This window comes from Octopus sinensis, linkage group LG12 (assembly GCF_006345805.1).
Source record: "Octopus sinensis linkage group LG12, ASM634580v1, whole genome shotgun sequence".
NCBI lineage: Eukaryota > Metazoa > Mollusca > Cephalopoda > Octopoda > Octopodidae > Octopus > Octopus sinensis.
This window is the reverse complement of record NC_043008.1, coordinates 51,261,004-51,277,197: the sequence shown is the minus strand read 5'-3', so window position 1 is coordinate 51,277,197 and position 16,194 is coordinate 51,261,004. Positions and strand designations below refer to the sequence as shown.

The window sequence follows — 16,194 nt, the reverse complement described above, 5'->3', positions numbered from 1 at the left end:
ACTGATCTGATCTTTTAGTTAGCCCTGTTTTATCTCTATTAGTATTATTGTTATGACTTGTGAAATTTAGCCTCACGCCTTGTGTCTTTTTTATATGTACATATAATTCTAATTCCATAGTTCATCTTAATTATATATCGTTGTCTCATGTCTTGTGTTAAATATATATTTAATCTTAAAGCTTGCCCCTAATTTTATTTTATTTTATCGATCAGTCTCACGCCTCGTAGATATAGAATAAATGTATTTATAATTTATAGCTCCTTATCGTCCACGCTTCTCCCATAGGTTAGGCAAAATTTAGGTATTTATTTATAGCTACTAATAACTATTTCTCTCCCAAGGAAGGAAGAAATGGCTGCCGGCCGATTCTTGGTGGGCCACGACCCCCCCGTTCCTCTTCAATTGTCTTATATCTCTTTCGATCGCCATTCGCCCCCCCTCCCCCCCTTTCTCTGCCACCTATATGCATATAAACCAGCGACTGATTTCAACGGCCTCACTTGAATTCAGACTGGTATCCGACTCCCTACGAAAATACGAAATACGAAATATGAATCCAAGCTAAGCAATCTATATTTAATTTCAACCCGTGTACCTACTTAACTATCTGCAACTGATCTGATCTTTTAGTTAGCCCTGTTTTATCTCTATTAGTATTATTGTTATGACTTGTGAAATTTAGCCTCACGCCTTGTGTCTTTTTATATGTACATAAATTCTAATTCTATAGTTCATCTTAATTATATATCGTTGTCTCATGTCTTGTGTTAAATATATATTTAATCTTAAAGCTTGCCCCTAATTTTATTTTATTTTATCGATCAGTCTCACGCCTCGTAGATATAGAATAAATGTATTTATAATTTATAGCTCCTTATCGTCCACGCTTCTCCCATAGGTTAGGCAAAATTTAGGTATTTATTTATAGCTACTAATAACTATTTCTCTCCCAAGGAAGGAAGAAATGGCTGCCGGCCGATTCTTGGTGGGCCACGACCCCCCCGTTCCTCTTCAATTGTCTTATATCTCTTTCGATCGCCATTCCCCCCCCCCCCTTTTCTTGCCACCCTATATGCATATAAACCAGCGACTGATTTCAACGGCCTCACTTGAATTCAGACTGGTATCCGACTCCCTACGAAAATACGAAATACGAAATATGAATCCAAGCTAAGCAATCTATATTTAATTTCAACCCGTGTACCTACTTAACTATCTGCAACTGATCTGATCTTTTAGTTAGCCCTGTTTTATCTCTATTAGTATTATTGTTATGACTTGTGAAATTTAGCCTCACGCCTTGTGTCTTTTTTATATGTACATATAATTCTAATTCCATAGTTCATCTTAATTATATATCGTTGTCTCATGTCTTGTGTTAAATATATATTTAATCTTAAAGCTTGCCCCTAATTTTATTTTATTTTATCGATCAGTCTCACGCCTCGTAGATATAGAATAAATGTATTTATAATTTATAGCTCCTTATCGTCCACGCTTCTCCCATAGGTTAGGCAAAATTTAGGTATTATTTATAGCTACTAATAACTATTTCTCTCCCAAGGAAGGAAGAAATGGCTGCCGGCCGATTCTTGGTGGGCCACGACCCCCCCGTTCCTCTTCAATTGTCTTATATCTCTTTCGATCGCCATTCGCCCCCCCCCCTTTCTCTGCCACCCTATATGCATATAAACCAGCGACTGATTTCAACGGCCTCACTTGAATTCAGACTGGTATCCGACTCCCTACGAAAATACGAAATACGAAATATGAATCCAAGCTAAGCAATCTATATTTAATTTCAACCCGTGTACCTACTTAACTATCTGCAACTGATCTGATCTTTTAGTTAGCCCTGTTTTATCTCTATTAGTATTATTGTTATGACTTGTGAAATTTAGCCTCACGCCTTGTGTCTTTTTATATGTACATATAATTCTAATTCCATAGTTCATCTTAATTATATATCGTTGTCTCATGTCTTGTGTTAAATATATATTTAATCTTAAAGCTTGCCCCTAATTTTATTTTATTTTATCGATCAGTCTCACGCCTCGTAGATATAGAATAAATGTATTTATAATTTATAGCTCCTTATCGTCCACGCTTCTCCCATAGGTTAGGCAAAATTTAGGTATTTATTTATAGCTACTAATAACTATTTCTCTCCCAAGGAAGGAAGAAATGGCTGCCGGCCGATTCTTGGTGGGCCACGACCCCCCCGTTCCTCTTCAATTGTCTTATATCTCTTTCGATCGCCATTCGCCCCCCCCCCTTTCTCTGCCACCCTATATGCATATAAACCAGCGACTGATTTCAACGGCCTCACTTGAATTCAGACTGGTATCCGACTCCCTACGAAAATACGAAATACGAAATATGAATCCAAGCTAAGCAATCTATATTTAATTTCAACCCGTGTACCTACTTAACTATCTGCAACTGATCTGATCTTTTAGTTAGCCCTGTTTTATCTCTATTAGTATTATTGTTATGACTTGTGAAATTTAGCCTCACGCCTTGTGTCTTTTTTATATGTACATATAATTCTAATTCCATAGTTCATCTTAATTATATATCGTTGTCTCATGTCTTGTGTTAAATATATATTTAATCTTAAAGCTTGCCCCTAATTTTATTTTATTTTATCGATCAGTCTCACGCCTCGTAGATATAGAATAAATGTATTTATAATTTATAGCTCCTTATCGTCCACGCTTCTCCCATAGGTTAGGCAAAATTTAGGTATTTATTTATAGCTACTAATAACTATTTCTCTCCCAAGGAAGGAAGAAATGGCTGCCGGCCGATTCTTGGTGGGCCACGACCCCCCCGTTCCTCTTCAATTGTCTTATATCTCTTTCGATCGCCATTCGCCCCCCCCCTTTCTCTGCCACCCTATATGCATATAAACCAGCGACTGATTTCAACGGCCTCACTTGAATTCAGACTGGTATCCGACTCCCTACGAAAATACGAAATACGAAATATGAATCCAAGCTAAGCAATCTATATTTAATTTCAACCCGTGTACCTACTTAACTATCTGCAACTGATCTGATCTTTTAGTTAGCCCTGTTTTATCTCTATTAGTATTATTGTTATGACTTGTGAAATTTAGCCTCACGCCTTGTGTCTTTTTATATGTACATATAATTCTAATTCTATAGTTCATCTTAATTATATATCGTTGTCTCATGTCTTGTGTTAAATATATATTTAATCTTAAAGCTTGCCCCTAATTTTATTTTATTTTATCGATCAGTCTCACGCCTCGTAGATATAGAATAAATGTATTTATAATTTATAGCTCCTTATCGTCCACGCTTCTCCCATAGGTTAGGCAAAATTTAGGTATTTATTTATAGCTACTAGCCCGGTTTTCGCGGTGCACCCGCCCTCCCACCCCCACCACCGGTACAGGAAGTCCTAAATTTTTCTCATCCTTGTCTCCCTTATACACTCAAAGTCTTACGCCACCCCCACCTCCTTCCATAAAAGGTAGTGTTCAGTCATTGCAAGATATGTTTAGTGTTGTATACGAGGTTTGAACTTAAGTTCCATTGTTTGTCTATGAATACTGCCAAACGCGAGTTTTCTTTTCAGGTACATGACGCTATTAGGACCAATACCACTTCCACCCCCACCCACAGCCTCAGGGTTGGCACCCTCAACGTCGGCACACTGAAAGGCAGATCTGGCGAGATAGTTGAATTGCTTGAACGGAGGTGGGTTGATATATGCTGCATTCAAGAAGTGAGGTGGAGAGGAGGTTCTGCTAGGTTCCTCACAGGCAAAGGACAGAGGTACAAGATTTTCTGGGCTGGGAATACTGACGGAGTCGGGGTGTGGGCATGCTTATCGCCGAAAAATGGGTAGATAAGGTAATCGAGGTAGTCAGAGTAAGTGACAGATAATTAAGATTAGATTAGTGCTCCACCATAGTTTAGCAACTATTATATCGGCCTATGCCCCTCAGCCAGGGCTACCTGATGGACAGAAAGACTGTTTCTATGACACCCTACTGCAGACCACATCATTGACGAACGACAGGGACCTTCTCTTTGTGGCTGGTGACTTCAATGGGCATGTTGGACGACGTGCTGGGGGCTTCCATGGCGTGCATGGAGGCTACGGTTATGGTTCCCGCAACGAGGAGGGAACCAGGCTGCTGGAGTTCTGCGATGCGAATAGTCTTATGATTTGCAACACTAACTTCAGGAAACCGACAAGCCACCTGGTCACCTACCGATCGGGCCGGCATACTAGCCAAATCGACTACATCCTTGCCAGAAAAAGGGAAAGATGGCTGCTTATAAATGCCAAAACCTTCCCAAGTGAAGAATGCACACCCCACAACATAGACTGGTAGTTAGTGACTTTAGGATCAGGACTAAGAGGGCGACTAGAAGACGACCAACATGGAGAAGAAGGGTCTGGAAGCTTAAAGACCCTGCGAATGGACAGAGATTTAGAGATATGTTATTTGAAGCTTTAGACGAAATGGAAGGGAGTATAGCTACGCATGGGGTAGAAGACAACTGGACGCTTCTGAGGGACAACCTGCTGAAAGCCGCTGACCAGATCTGTGGCTGGTGCAAAGTCCCCTTAAGACCCAAAATAACGTGGTGGTGGAACAATATTGTTGACAGGGCTATTAGACAAAAGAAACAGGCTTGGAAGGCCTGGAAGAACGGTGGTAGCAGGGAAGTGTATCAGTCTGCCAGAAGGGAAGCCAGGAGACAGGTCTATCTAGCCAGAGGGGAAGCAGAGAAGGAAAAATTGCCAATGTCCTGCGTCGTGAGGATGAAAGACTTGAGGTATTTCGTGTTGCAAGACAGTGTGTGAGAGAGAATCGTGACGTGGTAGGAGAGAAATGTGTTCGCAAGGAGGACGGTTCACTTGCACTTAATGAGGGTGCAAAGAGAGAGACTTGGAGACGCCACTATGATAGGTTGCTGAATGAAGAAAATGAATGGGATAAAGAGAGTCTGCCGAATGTCGACCCAACAGAGGGACCAGCAATCCGAGTTAACAGTTCCTTAGTAGATAAGGCAATTAGAAGCATGAAAACAGGGAAAGCCCCAGGCCCATCAGGAATTACTGCAGAGATGCTCAAAATATCTGGTGGTGTCGGCTATAGCTTAGTCACCCGTATAGTTAACCAGGTGATACACGAGGGGGTCATACCCAATGACTGGTGTAGCAGCATAATAGTCAACTGCTACAAAGGTAAAGGCGACGCCCTAGAGACAAATAACTACAGGGGCATCAAGCTGCTGGATCAGGTAATGAAGGTTACGGAGAGGGTTGTAGCCGAACTAATTAGAGAGAGAGTTACCTTAGATGATATGCAGTTTGGGTTCGTGCCAGGGAAAAGTACTACTGATGCTATATTCCTGGTAAGACAGCTGCAGGAGAAATACCTAGCCAAAGATAAGCCCTTGTACCTGGCTTTTGTTGACTTGGAGAAAGCCTTTGACAGGGTCCCCCGGTCCCTTATCTGGTGGTCAATGAGGAAACTAGGGATAGAAGAATGGTTGGTGAGAGCTGTGCAAGCCATGTACAGAGACGCTGCTAGTAAGGTGAGGGTGGGCAACGAGTACAGTGAAGAATTCCGGGTAGAGGTTGGGGTCCACCAAGGTTCAGTCCTCAGTCCCCTCCTATTTATCATAGTCCTCCAGGCAATAACGGAGGAATTCAAGACAGGTTGCCCCTGGGAGCTCCTCTATGCTGATGACCTTGCTCTAATTGCTGAGTCACTATCAGAACTGGAGGAGAAGTTCCAGGTGTGGAAACAAGGATTAGAATCGAAGGGCCTTAGAATCAACCTAGCCAAAACCAAAGTTCTAATAAGTAGGAAGGTAGATCAATCACAAACGCCTTCAGGTAGATGGCCCTGCTCGATCTGTAAAAAAGGTGTAGGTAGAAACTCTATAAGATGCACCAAGTGTAAGCTATGGACACATAAGAGGTGCAGCAATGTCAAAGGAAGGCTAACTAGGAAAATAGTTTTTGTCTGTGGCAAATGCTCAGGAGCAATAAACACTGGAAATATGCAGAGACCAACTTCTGCCACGTTCCAGGGAGACAAACTAGAAGTAGTTGATAGCTTCCGCTACCTAGGAGACCAAGTCAGTAGCGGGGGTGGGTGTGCTGAAAGTGTAACTGCTAGAGTAAGAATAGCCTGGGCAAAGTTTAGAGAGCTCTTACCCCTGCTGGTGACAAAAGGCCTCTCGCTCAGAGTAAAAGGCAGACTGTATGATGCATGTGTACGTACAGCCATGCTACATGGTAGTGAAACATGGGCCGTGACTGCTGAGGATATGCGTAAGCTCGCAAGAAATGAAGCCAGTATGCTCCGATGGATGTGTAATGTCAGTGTTCATAATCGTCAGAGTGTAAGTTCCTTGAGAGAAAAGCTGAACCTAAGAAGCGTCAGTTGTGGCGTGCAAGAGAGACGGCTGCGCTGGTATGGTCATGTGACAAGAAAGGCTGAAGATAGTTGTGTGCAAAAGTGCTACACCCTAGCAGTGGAGGGAACCTGTGGAAGAGGTAGACCCAGGAAAACCTGGGACGAGGTGGTGAAGCACGACCTTCGAACTTTAGGTCTCACTAAGGAAATGTCTAGAGACCGAGACCTATGGAAGTATGCTGTGCATGAGAAGACCCGGCAAGACTAGTCAGGCCATAACCCGTGGCCCCGACTGGCCCGACCTGGGACGTAGTCAGTCCTGTGCATACCTTCCTTCTTGTGACACTTATGAAGACCTGTTGAGAGAGCAAGTGAAAATCAAATCAAATCAAAACAAATCAAAATAGATGAACATCAGTGGAATTGTATTCTTGTGGTACCAGTGCCGGTGGCACACAAGAAAACCACCCAAACGTGGCCGTAACCAGTACCGCATCGACTGGCCTCCGTGCTGTGGGCACAACAAACACCATCCGATCGTGGCCGTTCGCCAGCCTCATCTGGCACCTGTGCCGGTGGCACATAAAGACACCATCCGAAGACCCGGCGACGTAGTCAGTCCACCTGTGCATACCTTCCCTCTTATGACACTTGTGAAGACCTGTTGAGGCATGTGTGTGACACTTGTGAAGACCTGTTGAGGCAAGTGAAAATCAAAAATCAAAAATCAAACCAAATCAAAATAGATGAATATCAATGGAATTTGTATCTTTGTGGTTCCAGTACCGGTGGCACACAACAAGAAAACCATCCGAAGTGGCCGTAGCTGGTACCGCATCGACTGGCTCCGTGCTGTGGGCTGTGGGCACAACAAACACCATCTGATCGTGGCCGTTCGCCAGCCTCACCTGGCACCTGTGTCGGTGGCACATAAAAACACCATCCAAAGACCCGGCGACGTAGTCAGTCCACCTGTGCATACCTTCCCTCTTATGACACTTGTGAAGACCTGTTGAGGCAGAGGCAAGTGTGTGACACTTTGTGAAGACCTGTTGAGGCAGAGGCAAGTGTGTGACACTTGTGGAGACCTGTTGAGGCAAGTGAAAATCAAACCAAATCAAAATAGATGAACATCAATGGAATTTGTATCTTTGTGGTTCCAGTACCGGTGGCACACAAGGACACGCGTGACACTTGTGAAGACCTGTTGAGGCAAGTGAAAATCAAAATCAAACCAAATCAAAATAGATGAACATCAATGGAATTTGTATCTTTGTGGTTCCAGTACCGGTGGCACACAAGAAAACCATCCGATCGTGGCCGTTCGCCAGCCACATCTGGCACCTGTGTCGGTGGCACATAAAGACACCATCCGAAGACCCGGCGACGTAGACAGTCCACCTGTGCATACCTTCCTTCTTGTGACACTTGTGAAGACCTGTTGAGGCAAGTGAAAATCAAATCAAATCAAAACAAATCAAAATAGATGAGCATAAATGGAATTTGTATCTTTGTGGTACCAGTGCCGGTGGCACACAAGAAAATCATCCGAACGTGGCCGTAGCCAGTACCGCATAGACTGGCCTCCGTGCTTTGGGGATGTAACAAACACCATCCGATCGTGGCCGTCCGCCAGCCTCATCTGGCACCTGTGTCGGTGGCACATAAAAACACCATCCGAGCGTGGCCGTCTGCCAGCCTCGTCTGGCACCTGCCAGCCTCATCTGGCACCTGTCGGCGGTGGCACATAAAAACACCATCCGAGCGTGGCTGTCTGCCAGCCTCGTCTGGCACCTGTGTCGGTGGCACATGGCACATAAAAACACCATCCGAGCGTGGCCGTTCGCCAGCCTCGTCTGGCACCTGTGTCGGTGGCACATAAAATCACCCACTACACTCTCGGAGTGGTTGGCGTTAGGAAGGGCATCCAGCTGTAGAAACACTGCCAGATCTGACTGGCCTGGTGCAGCCTTCGGGCTCCCCAGACCCCAGTTGAACCGTCCAACCCATGCTAGCATGGAAAACGGACGCTAAATGATGATGATGATGATGATGATGATGATATATATACAGGGTGCTGCAGAAGTAACACTCTTTTTGAATTTAATAACTTTTATAGTGTATAAATGTTTTTTAAGTAAATTTTTTATTGAACACAAATTTATTGCATTACTTAAAGAAACAAATAATAAACTAATGGAAAAATTCACGGAAATAACATAGAAACTCCATCGGAAACTAGAAGACTTAAATACAAAAGGGTGTTACTTCTGCCACACCCTGTATATATATATGTGTGTGTGTATGAGACAGGTTTCAGGTTCAGTCCCACTCCATGGCACTTTGGGTAAGTGTCCTCTGCTACAGCCTCTGGCCAACCGAAGCCTTGCGAGTGGATTTGGTAGATGGAAACTGAAAGAAGCTTGTCATATATATATATCAGTGCTTTTCAAACTTTTTGCTGGAGCGGAACCCCAAGGAAACATTCCACTGGCTTGAGGAACCCCTGTGCAATAATTTAATAGTCTTATGCACACATATCTGCACAGGAGAATTTTAAATTACTGCCGATTTTAGCAGTTTTGTAACTTCTTGCGGAACCCCTGGACTGTACTGGCGGAACCCTAAGGTTCCATGGACCCTGGTTGAAAACCACTGATATATATATTTATATATCACAATTTAGCTAGGTATTAACTACTTAAGGGATGTTTAATATCTGAAGAATTTATTGGTTTTTATTACCTATGTCAATAACAATGTTATGAAGTATCGCTCTTAAATATATGAATAAATGTAATAAACGTACAGTTTATCAAAATATAAATATAAATTAGAAATGGAAACCAAAACAATAAATTGAACAATTAAATAATTTAATCATTAAATGATAAATTCAATTCAGTTTAATTATTTTATACAAACAAATGACACATCTCATAAATTATAGCTGTTTCATCTTCATTAATAAAACCGAGTTTTTCAAGAATAATAAAATCCTGTTTAACCCTTTCGTTACTGTATTTCTTTTGAGATGCTCTGTGTTTCTTTCAATTAATTTCAAATATAACAAAGAATTTAGTAAAATAACTTAGTTATCATTCAGCTGGTGTTAGGAACATAAATTGTGACTAAGGTTTGTTGGAAGATTTTAATTCAAAACTTACGAAAACAAGACATTTGTCCTAAAGAGCTAGAGCCGGTTTCAACCGGGTTGGTAACGAAAGGGTTAAATATTTTGAGGTTTCATCAAATCAACATATCTTCCTAAATATTTCAGGAAAAATAGCAACTGAAAATATTTATAATTGCTAACACTTTCCAAAAAAAGCATTTTTTGAGAGTGAGCTTAATCCTAAGTAAATAATCTAACAGAAATTATGTAAATTGCTAAATTTAAATCTCAAAGTATGTATGTGTGTGTGTGTGTGTATGTGTGTGTGTGTGTCTTTGTGTCTGTGTTTGTCTCCCACCACAATCAATGTTGCTGTGCTTAGGTTCCTGTAACTTAGCAGTTTGGCAATGGGGATCAATATAATAAGTACTAGACTTACAAAGAATAAGATCTGGGGTCAATTTCTTCGACTAAAACAATTCAAGGCAGTGCTCCAGCATGGCCACACATATATATATCTGGGTATGTAGCTTAGGCTGACGTTAGTGACAGTGGGGAAGGTAGTGGTTGCGTAGGGTACAGGTGTGGGCAAAAGTAGGTATATATTTGCCTCAATTAAAAGAGCAGTCCACTCGTAGCAAGCAACTGAATACCTACTTTTGCCCAAACCTATTTCTTTACTACCCACAAGGGGCTAAACACAGAGGGGACAAACAAGGACAGACAATAGGTATTAAGTCGATTACATCGACCCCAGTGTGTAACTGGTACTTAATTTATCGACCCCGAAATGATGAAAGGCAAAGTCGACCTCGGCGGAATTTGAACTTACAACGTAACGCAAACAAAATACAGCTAAGCATTTCGCCCGGCGTGCTAACGTTTCTGCCAGCTTGCCGCCTTGCCCATACCAGCTTGCCCATACCAAGCAAATGTATACCTACTTTTGTATATTGGACATTGTAGTATATATATATGTGTGAGTGTTATGGTGGTGGTGGTAGAGTTGATGTGTTTTGGGTGGTAGAGGGAGTGGTGGTGCAAATGTGGCTTTCTCGTGATGGTTGGTGATGCTGGTGACATTGGTGTTTTCAATGTTCATGTTGTGGTGGTGACAGTGTTGTGGTTATTTTGATGTTGGTGCTACTGCTAATGATGATTAGGTAATGTTTAGATAAGTATGATGTTGCTACTATTGATGATGATGGCGACAATGATGATGATGAAGCTGATGACAATGATGATGGTGGTAGTGGTGGTGGTGGTGGTGGTAGTGGTAGTGGTGGTGGTGGTAGTGGTGGTGGTGTTGGTGGTGGTGTCAGTGATGATGATAATGAAAACGAGGTTGATGGCAGTGATGATCATAATGATGATGATGATGATGACCGATGATTATTATTATTATTATTATTAATTGTTATTATTATTATTAAGCTGATGATGCTGATGAGTATGATAGTGTTGAACATCTCTGTCTTTTATTACATAAAACACTGAAGTCTCTCTCACTCTCTCTCTCTCTCTCTCTCTTCCACATCTGCCTGTTTGCTTGCCTGCATCTCTGCCTGTCCTCCTACCTGTCTGTCTGTGCATCTCCGTCTGTCTTTTACACACACACACACATTCACTCTATGTCTGTCTGTTTGTCTCCTGCCCCTCCCCCACCGCCCTGAAAAAACAACATGCTTTCCAAGTATATTTCGGTATGTATGTGCGATTGTGGTTTTGTCTTACCACGTCGGTGAAGACGGTGATAGGGGTGAGATGAGGGTAGAATCATCATATGTGACATAAACACACATGCACACACACACACACACACGCACACATATACACACACACATATATATACACACACATGCATAGACTTAAATGCACACAGACACATGCATGTATGCATGCCACACACAAAATGACATACACGCTTTGACACACACACACACAGACACGCACACATAAACTCATATAAACTGACACACATACACATAGACACTCACACACCCACACAAACTGTTAAACACACACACACTGATACACATACATGCACAAAGCACCCACAAACACACACACACACACCTGTTGCTCTCAGGTATGTGTTTGTAACTTTAGATCATTATCATCACCTGTAATTTAAAAAGGTATTACAAAAGGAGAAAGGGGCTCTCTACCCCATTTTTGTCCAGGTTCCCGTTGGCTTTTATGGGTTTTTCCACCAGGAACCTTTTGTAACGCCTCTCCCTAATGGAAGTTTTTCATTGTTATAATCTTTCATTGTTACACTGTTTTTACACGTTTTTTTTTACAAACGGACAAAACCCTTTGTAACTTTCATCCTGTGTTTTGTCCCTTTATGTTATAATTAATTTTTGTCAGCCCTTGTGGCCAATAAAAGAATTAATTATTATTATTATTATTATTATTACCTCTGCCTTAGTGGAGGTAATAATAATAATAGTAATAATAATAATAATAATAAGGCATTGTTTACAGTCCTGTTTGTTTGTTTGTGGACAAGATATCTCAAGAAACACTGGATGGATTCGAATGGAACTTTCATGGTTGTTTGACCTTGTGACTGACACAAACATTAAATTTTGGGATCACTCTGGTACCGGACAAAGATTCTGGATTATTTTTCCGTTTTTTTTTTACTTAATTTTTGAGAGTGGTCAAGTTCCTTTTTAGTATTCTCGTTTATGAGAGCAGTCGAGTTTATTTCAGATATTCTCATTTTAAAAGTCATCTCTGGCTAATCATTGAGAAGATGTTGATGTTGTCTTGGCAGAGGTTTGTGCTCTCTGAGTGCTCTTATTATTATTATTATTATTATTATTATTATTATGCAACCGATCGTGGTCGTTGCTAGCCTCACCTGGCATGTAAAAAGCACCCACTACACTCACGGAGTGGTTGGTGTTAGGAAGGGCATCCAGCTGTAGAAACACTGCCGGATCAGACTGGGCCTGGAGCAGCCTCCTGGCTTCCCAGACCCCAGTCGAACCGTCCAACCAATGCTATCATGGCAAGTGGACGTTAAATGATGATGATGATGATACTTTGTGGCATTTTGTCCAATTTTATGTTCTGAGTTCAAATTCCACCAGAGTTGACTTAGCCTTTCGTTCTTTTGCGATCGATAAAATAAATACCAGTTGATTACTGGGGTCAATGTAATCAACTTGCTCCCTCCTTCAAATTTTCAGGCCTGGTGCCTATTGTAGAAATGACTGGCCCTTCTTTTACATTGTATACTGTGAATATTTTCTCTTGTTCTCTTATTCATTTCAGTTATTTGACTGTGGCCATGCTGGAGCACTGTCTTTAGTTGAATGAATCAACCCCAGTATTTATTCTTTTTAAGCCTAGTACTTATTGTATTGGTCTCTTTTGCTGAACCACTAAGTTACAGGGCTATAAACACACCAGCATCGGTTGTCAAGCAATGATGGGAGTACAAATACAAACACACACGTGTGTATATATATATATATATATATATATATATATATATACACAACGATGGGCTTCTTTCAGTTTCCATCAACCAAATCCATTCACAAGGCTTTGGTTGGCCCAAAGCTATAGTAGAAGACACTTGACCAAGGTGCCATGCTGTGGGACTGAACCTGGAACCATATGGTTGGGAAGGAAGCTACTTACCACACAATCACTCCTTATATATAGTTTTTTTTCTATATTATCATTTTGTTATGTGCAAACACTCACACTTTGTCTCTGTACTGATCCCTTATCCTTTGCCCTGGTGGCAAACAAGTGAAATTATTATTATTGTTATTATTATTATTATTATTGTTATTATTATTATTATTATTATTGTTATTATTATTATTATTATTGTTATTATTATTATTATTGTTATTATTGTAGACGTCGCACAGCATACAATATCGTGAGATTGTTGATTAAAGATATTGTGTCTACCGGGAGTTTGTACCGTTTGTCTAGTCGCAACAAGAACCTCAGACAGACAGTATTTTACACAATATGCTTGCAGCTCCAAGTAATGCCGACTTTTGCAATACATCTAGATTGTAGGGTATCTCTAAGGTTTTCAGATGTTTTTTTTTTTCAGGTTGGGTGGTATTGAACCCAATGTTCCGATGACAATAGGGATAACCTTTGCGTCCCACTTCTGTAGCTGCCACATCTTAGCGATCTCAATGCTCAGTTCTTCATATCTATCAACCTTTTCTCTTTCTTTCTTGATGATATGTGTGTCTGTGTTTGTTCCCCTGCCATCACTTTACAACTGATTCTGTTGTGTTTATACCCTCGTAACTTAGCAGTTCAGCAAAACATACTGATAAAAAGCTTACTAAGTGTAAGTCTGTGGGTGGGGGGAGGCAATTTCTTCAAGGCAGTGCTCCAGCATGGCCGCAGTCAAATGACTTAAGCAAGTAAAAGAATAAAAGAACAACAGAGGGGGTTAATTTTGGGAACCTTTATTTAGTGCCATTTATTTATTTGTATATTTTGCATTTATTTATGTATTTATTTGTTTCGCTCTAATTTCAGGGCTTGGTAGCCTAGACGAGGTGCGGTTGGTTAGTGATCTGTTTGACAAAAATGGCTACAACCCATTGATTCGGCCAGTTAAAAATGTAAACGAGACTATTGTTATAAGTTTTAGTCTTGCGTTGAGTCAGCTCATTACCGTGGTAAGTATGCAAATTTATCATTCTTAACGAGTTTCTTTGATTATTTGCGTTGATAATTATTAGCCCATACTCGGTTAGTAAAAAGAAAAACAAGACATTGCAGAAATTGCTTTGACATGGTTTGTACATCTGGATTGTCCCTCATAAGAGTTGCCGAGAGTTGCTGAAGCATGGAACAAACTGCCAGCATCGGTTGTTAGTTGTCGGAGCACTGCATCCTTCAAAACTTCCATGCTTTCTGAGATTCGCCAACACTACACCTGATTTCCTCCCCTCCATACACACACAAGCATGTATCTGACTCATACACTGTTCGCTTCCCAAACATTTGTACATTACTGCATACACTTTATACGCACTTTCTGAAAAGTTGTGGTGTACCTGAGCACTGTATACAATAATTTCATTATTATTATTATTATAAGAGGTTGGATTTAGGAAGGGCACCTAGATATAGAAACCATGCGAAAGCTGACACTAGAACTCCACGTGGTCTTATTTTCATTGGATTCTAAGAAACTGTCCTGTGCATGCTTCCATGAAAGATGGACATTAAATGATAATGATGATGTTGTTGATGATGATGATGATGATGATGATGATGATAGGAAGAGGTAAAAAATAGTGGGGATTAGATATCTTGTACCCTGAATGTATGGAATTGGGTATATGGCTGGGTAGAGGATTCATGAATGTATGGGATCCGGAGAAATAAGGAGAGGGTGTGGATGCATATATGTGTGTGTGTATTTGCATATGTATGTGTGTGTGTGTGTGTGTGTGTGTGTGCGTGCGTGAATAAAATTAATGGATAAGTGCTGAGGGGTGGATTTAGTGAATGAAGGAAAAGGGTTTTGCGAGGTGGAGTCCAATGATGCATGGATGAGGTTGGGTGCAGTGGCGGTGGTAATGGTGGTGGTGTATCCAAGTGCAGCTGAATAGGAATAATGATACAGCCGACAGGGAAATGAGAGAGAGAGTGAAAGAAAAAGAGAGAGGTGATATGTGACTGAATTGGTTGCCAGAGAGAGTGTGTGTGTGTGTGTGCGCATGTGAGTGTGTGTGTGTGCGCATGTGAGTGTGTGTGTGTGCATGTTTGTGTGTGTGCATGCATGTCTGTGTGTATATGTGTGATGGGTGGGTGGCTGTTCGGAGAGGCGCAGTATATAGTATGCGGGGAGAGTTAGAAATGAAAGGTAGTGGGAGAAAGAAGAGAGAGAATTCAGTGGCTCAGGAAGTGGTGGTGGGGGGCGGGGACGGCGCGATCGATTTTGGTGAATGATGTTTACGTCATAGTGACAATATGATTACCGCTATTATATATATATATATATATATAGAGATATATATATATATATATACAAGACCAGTGCGACCTCACACACGGCTAAATATTCCAAACTGGACACTTGCGGAATTTCCTTGGCACCGATATCACGACCATTTATAATTCATTATTTGTTTGTGTGTGTATGTGATAAAATATATATATATATATATATGTGTGTGTGTGTGTGTGTGGATATATATATATGTGTATATATATATATATGTTGTATGTGTGTATATATATAGATATATATATGTGTATATATATATATGTGTATGTGTGTATATATATATTTATATAGATATATATAATGTGTATATATATATATGTGTATGTGTGTAATATAATATTTATAATATATATATATATGTGTGTGTTATATATTATATATGTGTGTAATATATATATATATATTTATATAATTATATATATATGTGTGTATATATATATATATATATTTATATAGATATATATATATATGTGTGTATATATATATATATATATTTATATAGATATATATATATATGTGTGTATATATATATATATATTTATATAGATATATATATGTGTGTGTGTGTGTGTATATATATATATTTATATAGATATATATATATGTGTATATATATATATTTATATAGATATATATATATGT

General features: G+C 40.4%; 1 protein-coding gene across 1 annotated transcript in view; it reads left to right on the top strand.

Annotated features, from left to right (window-relative positions):
- LOC115217913 (acetylcholine receptor subunit beta-like 1) overlaps positions 1–16,194 on the top strand; it is a 113,727-nt gene that overhangs the window by 74,901 nt on the left and 22,632 nt on the right. Inside the window, exon 2 of the mRNA XM_029787632.2 lies at positions 14,070–14,212. Coding sequence (XP_029643492.1) covers positions 14,070–14,212 — 143 coding nt within the window. The remainder of the gene's footprint in view (positions 1–14,069; positions 14,213–16,194) is intronic.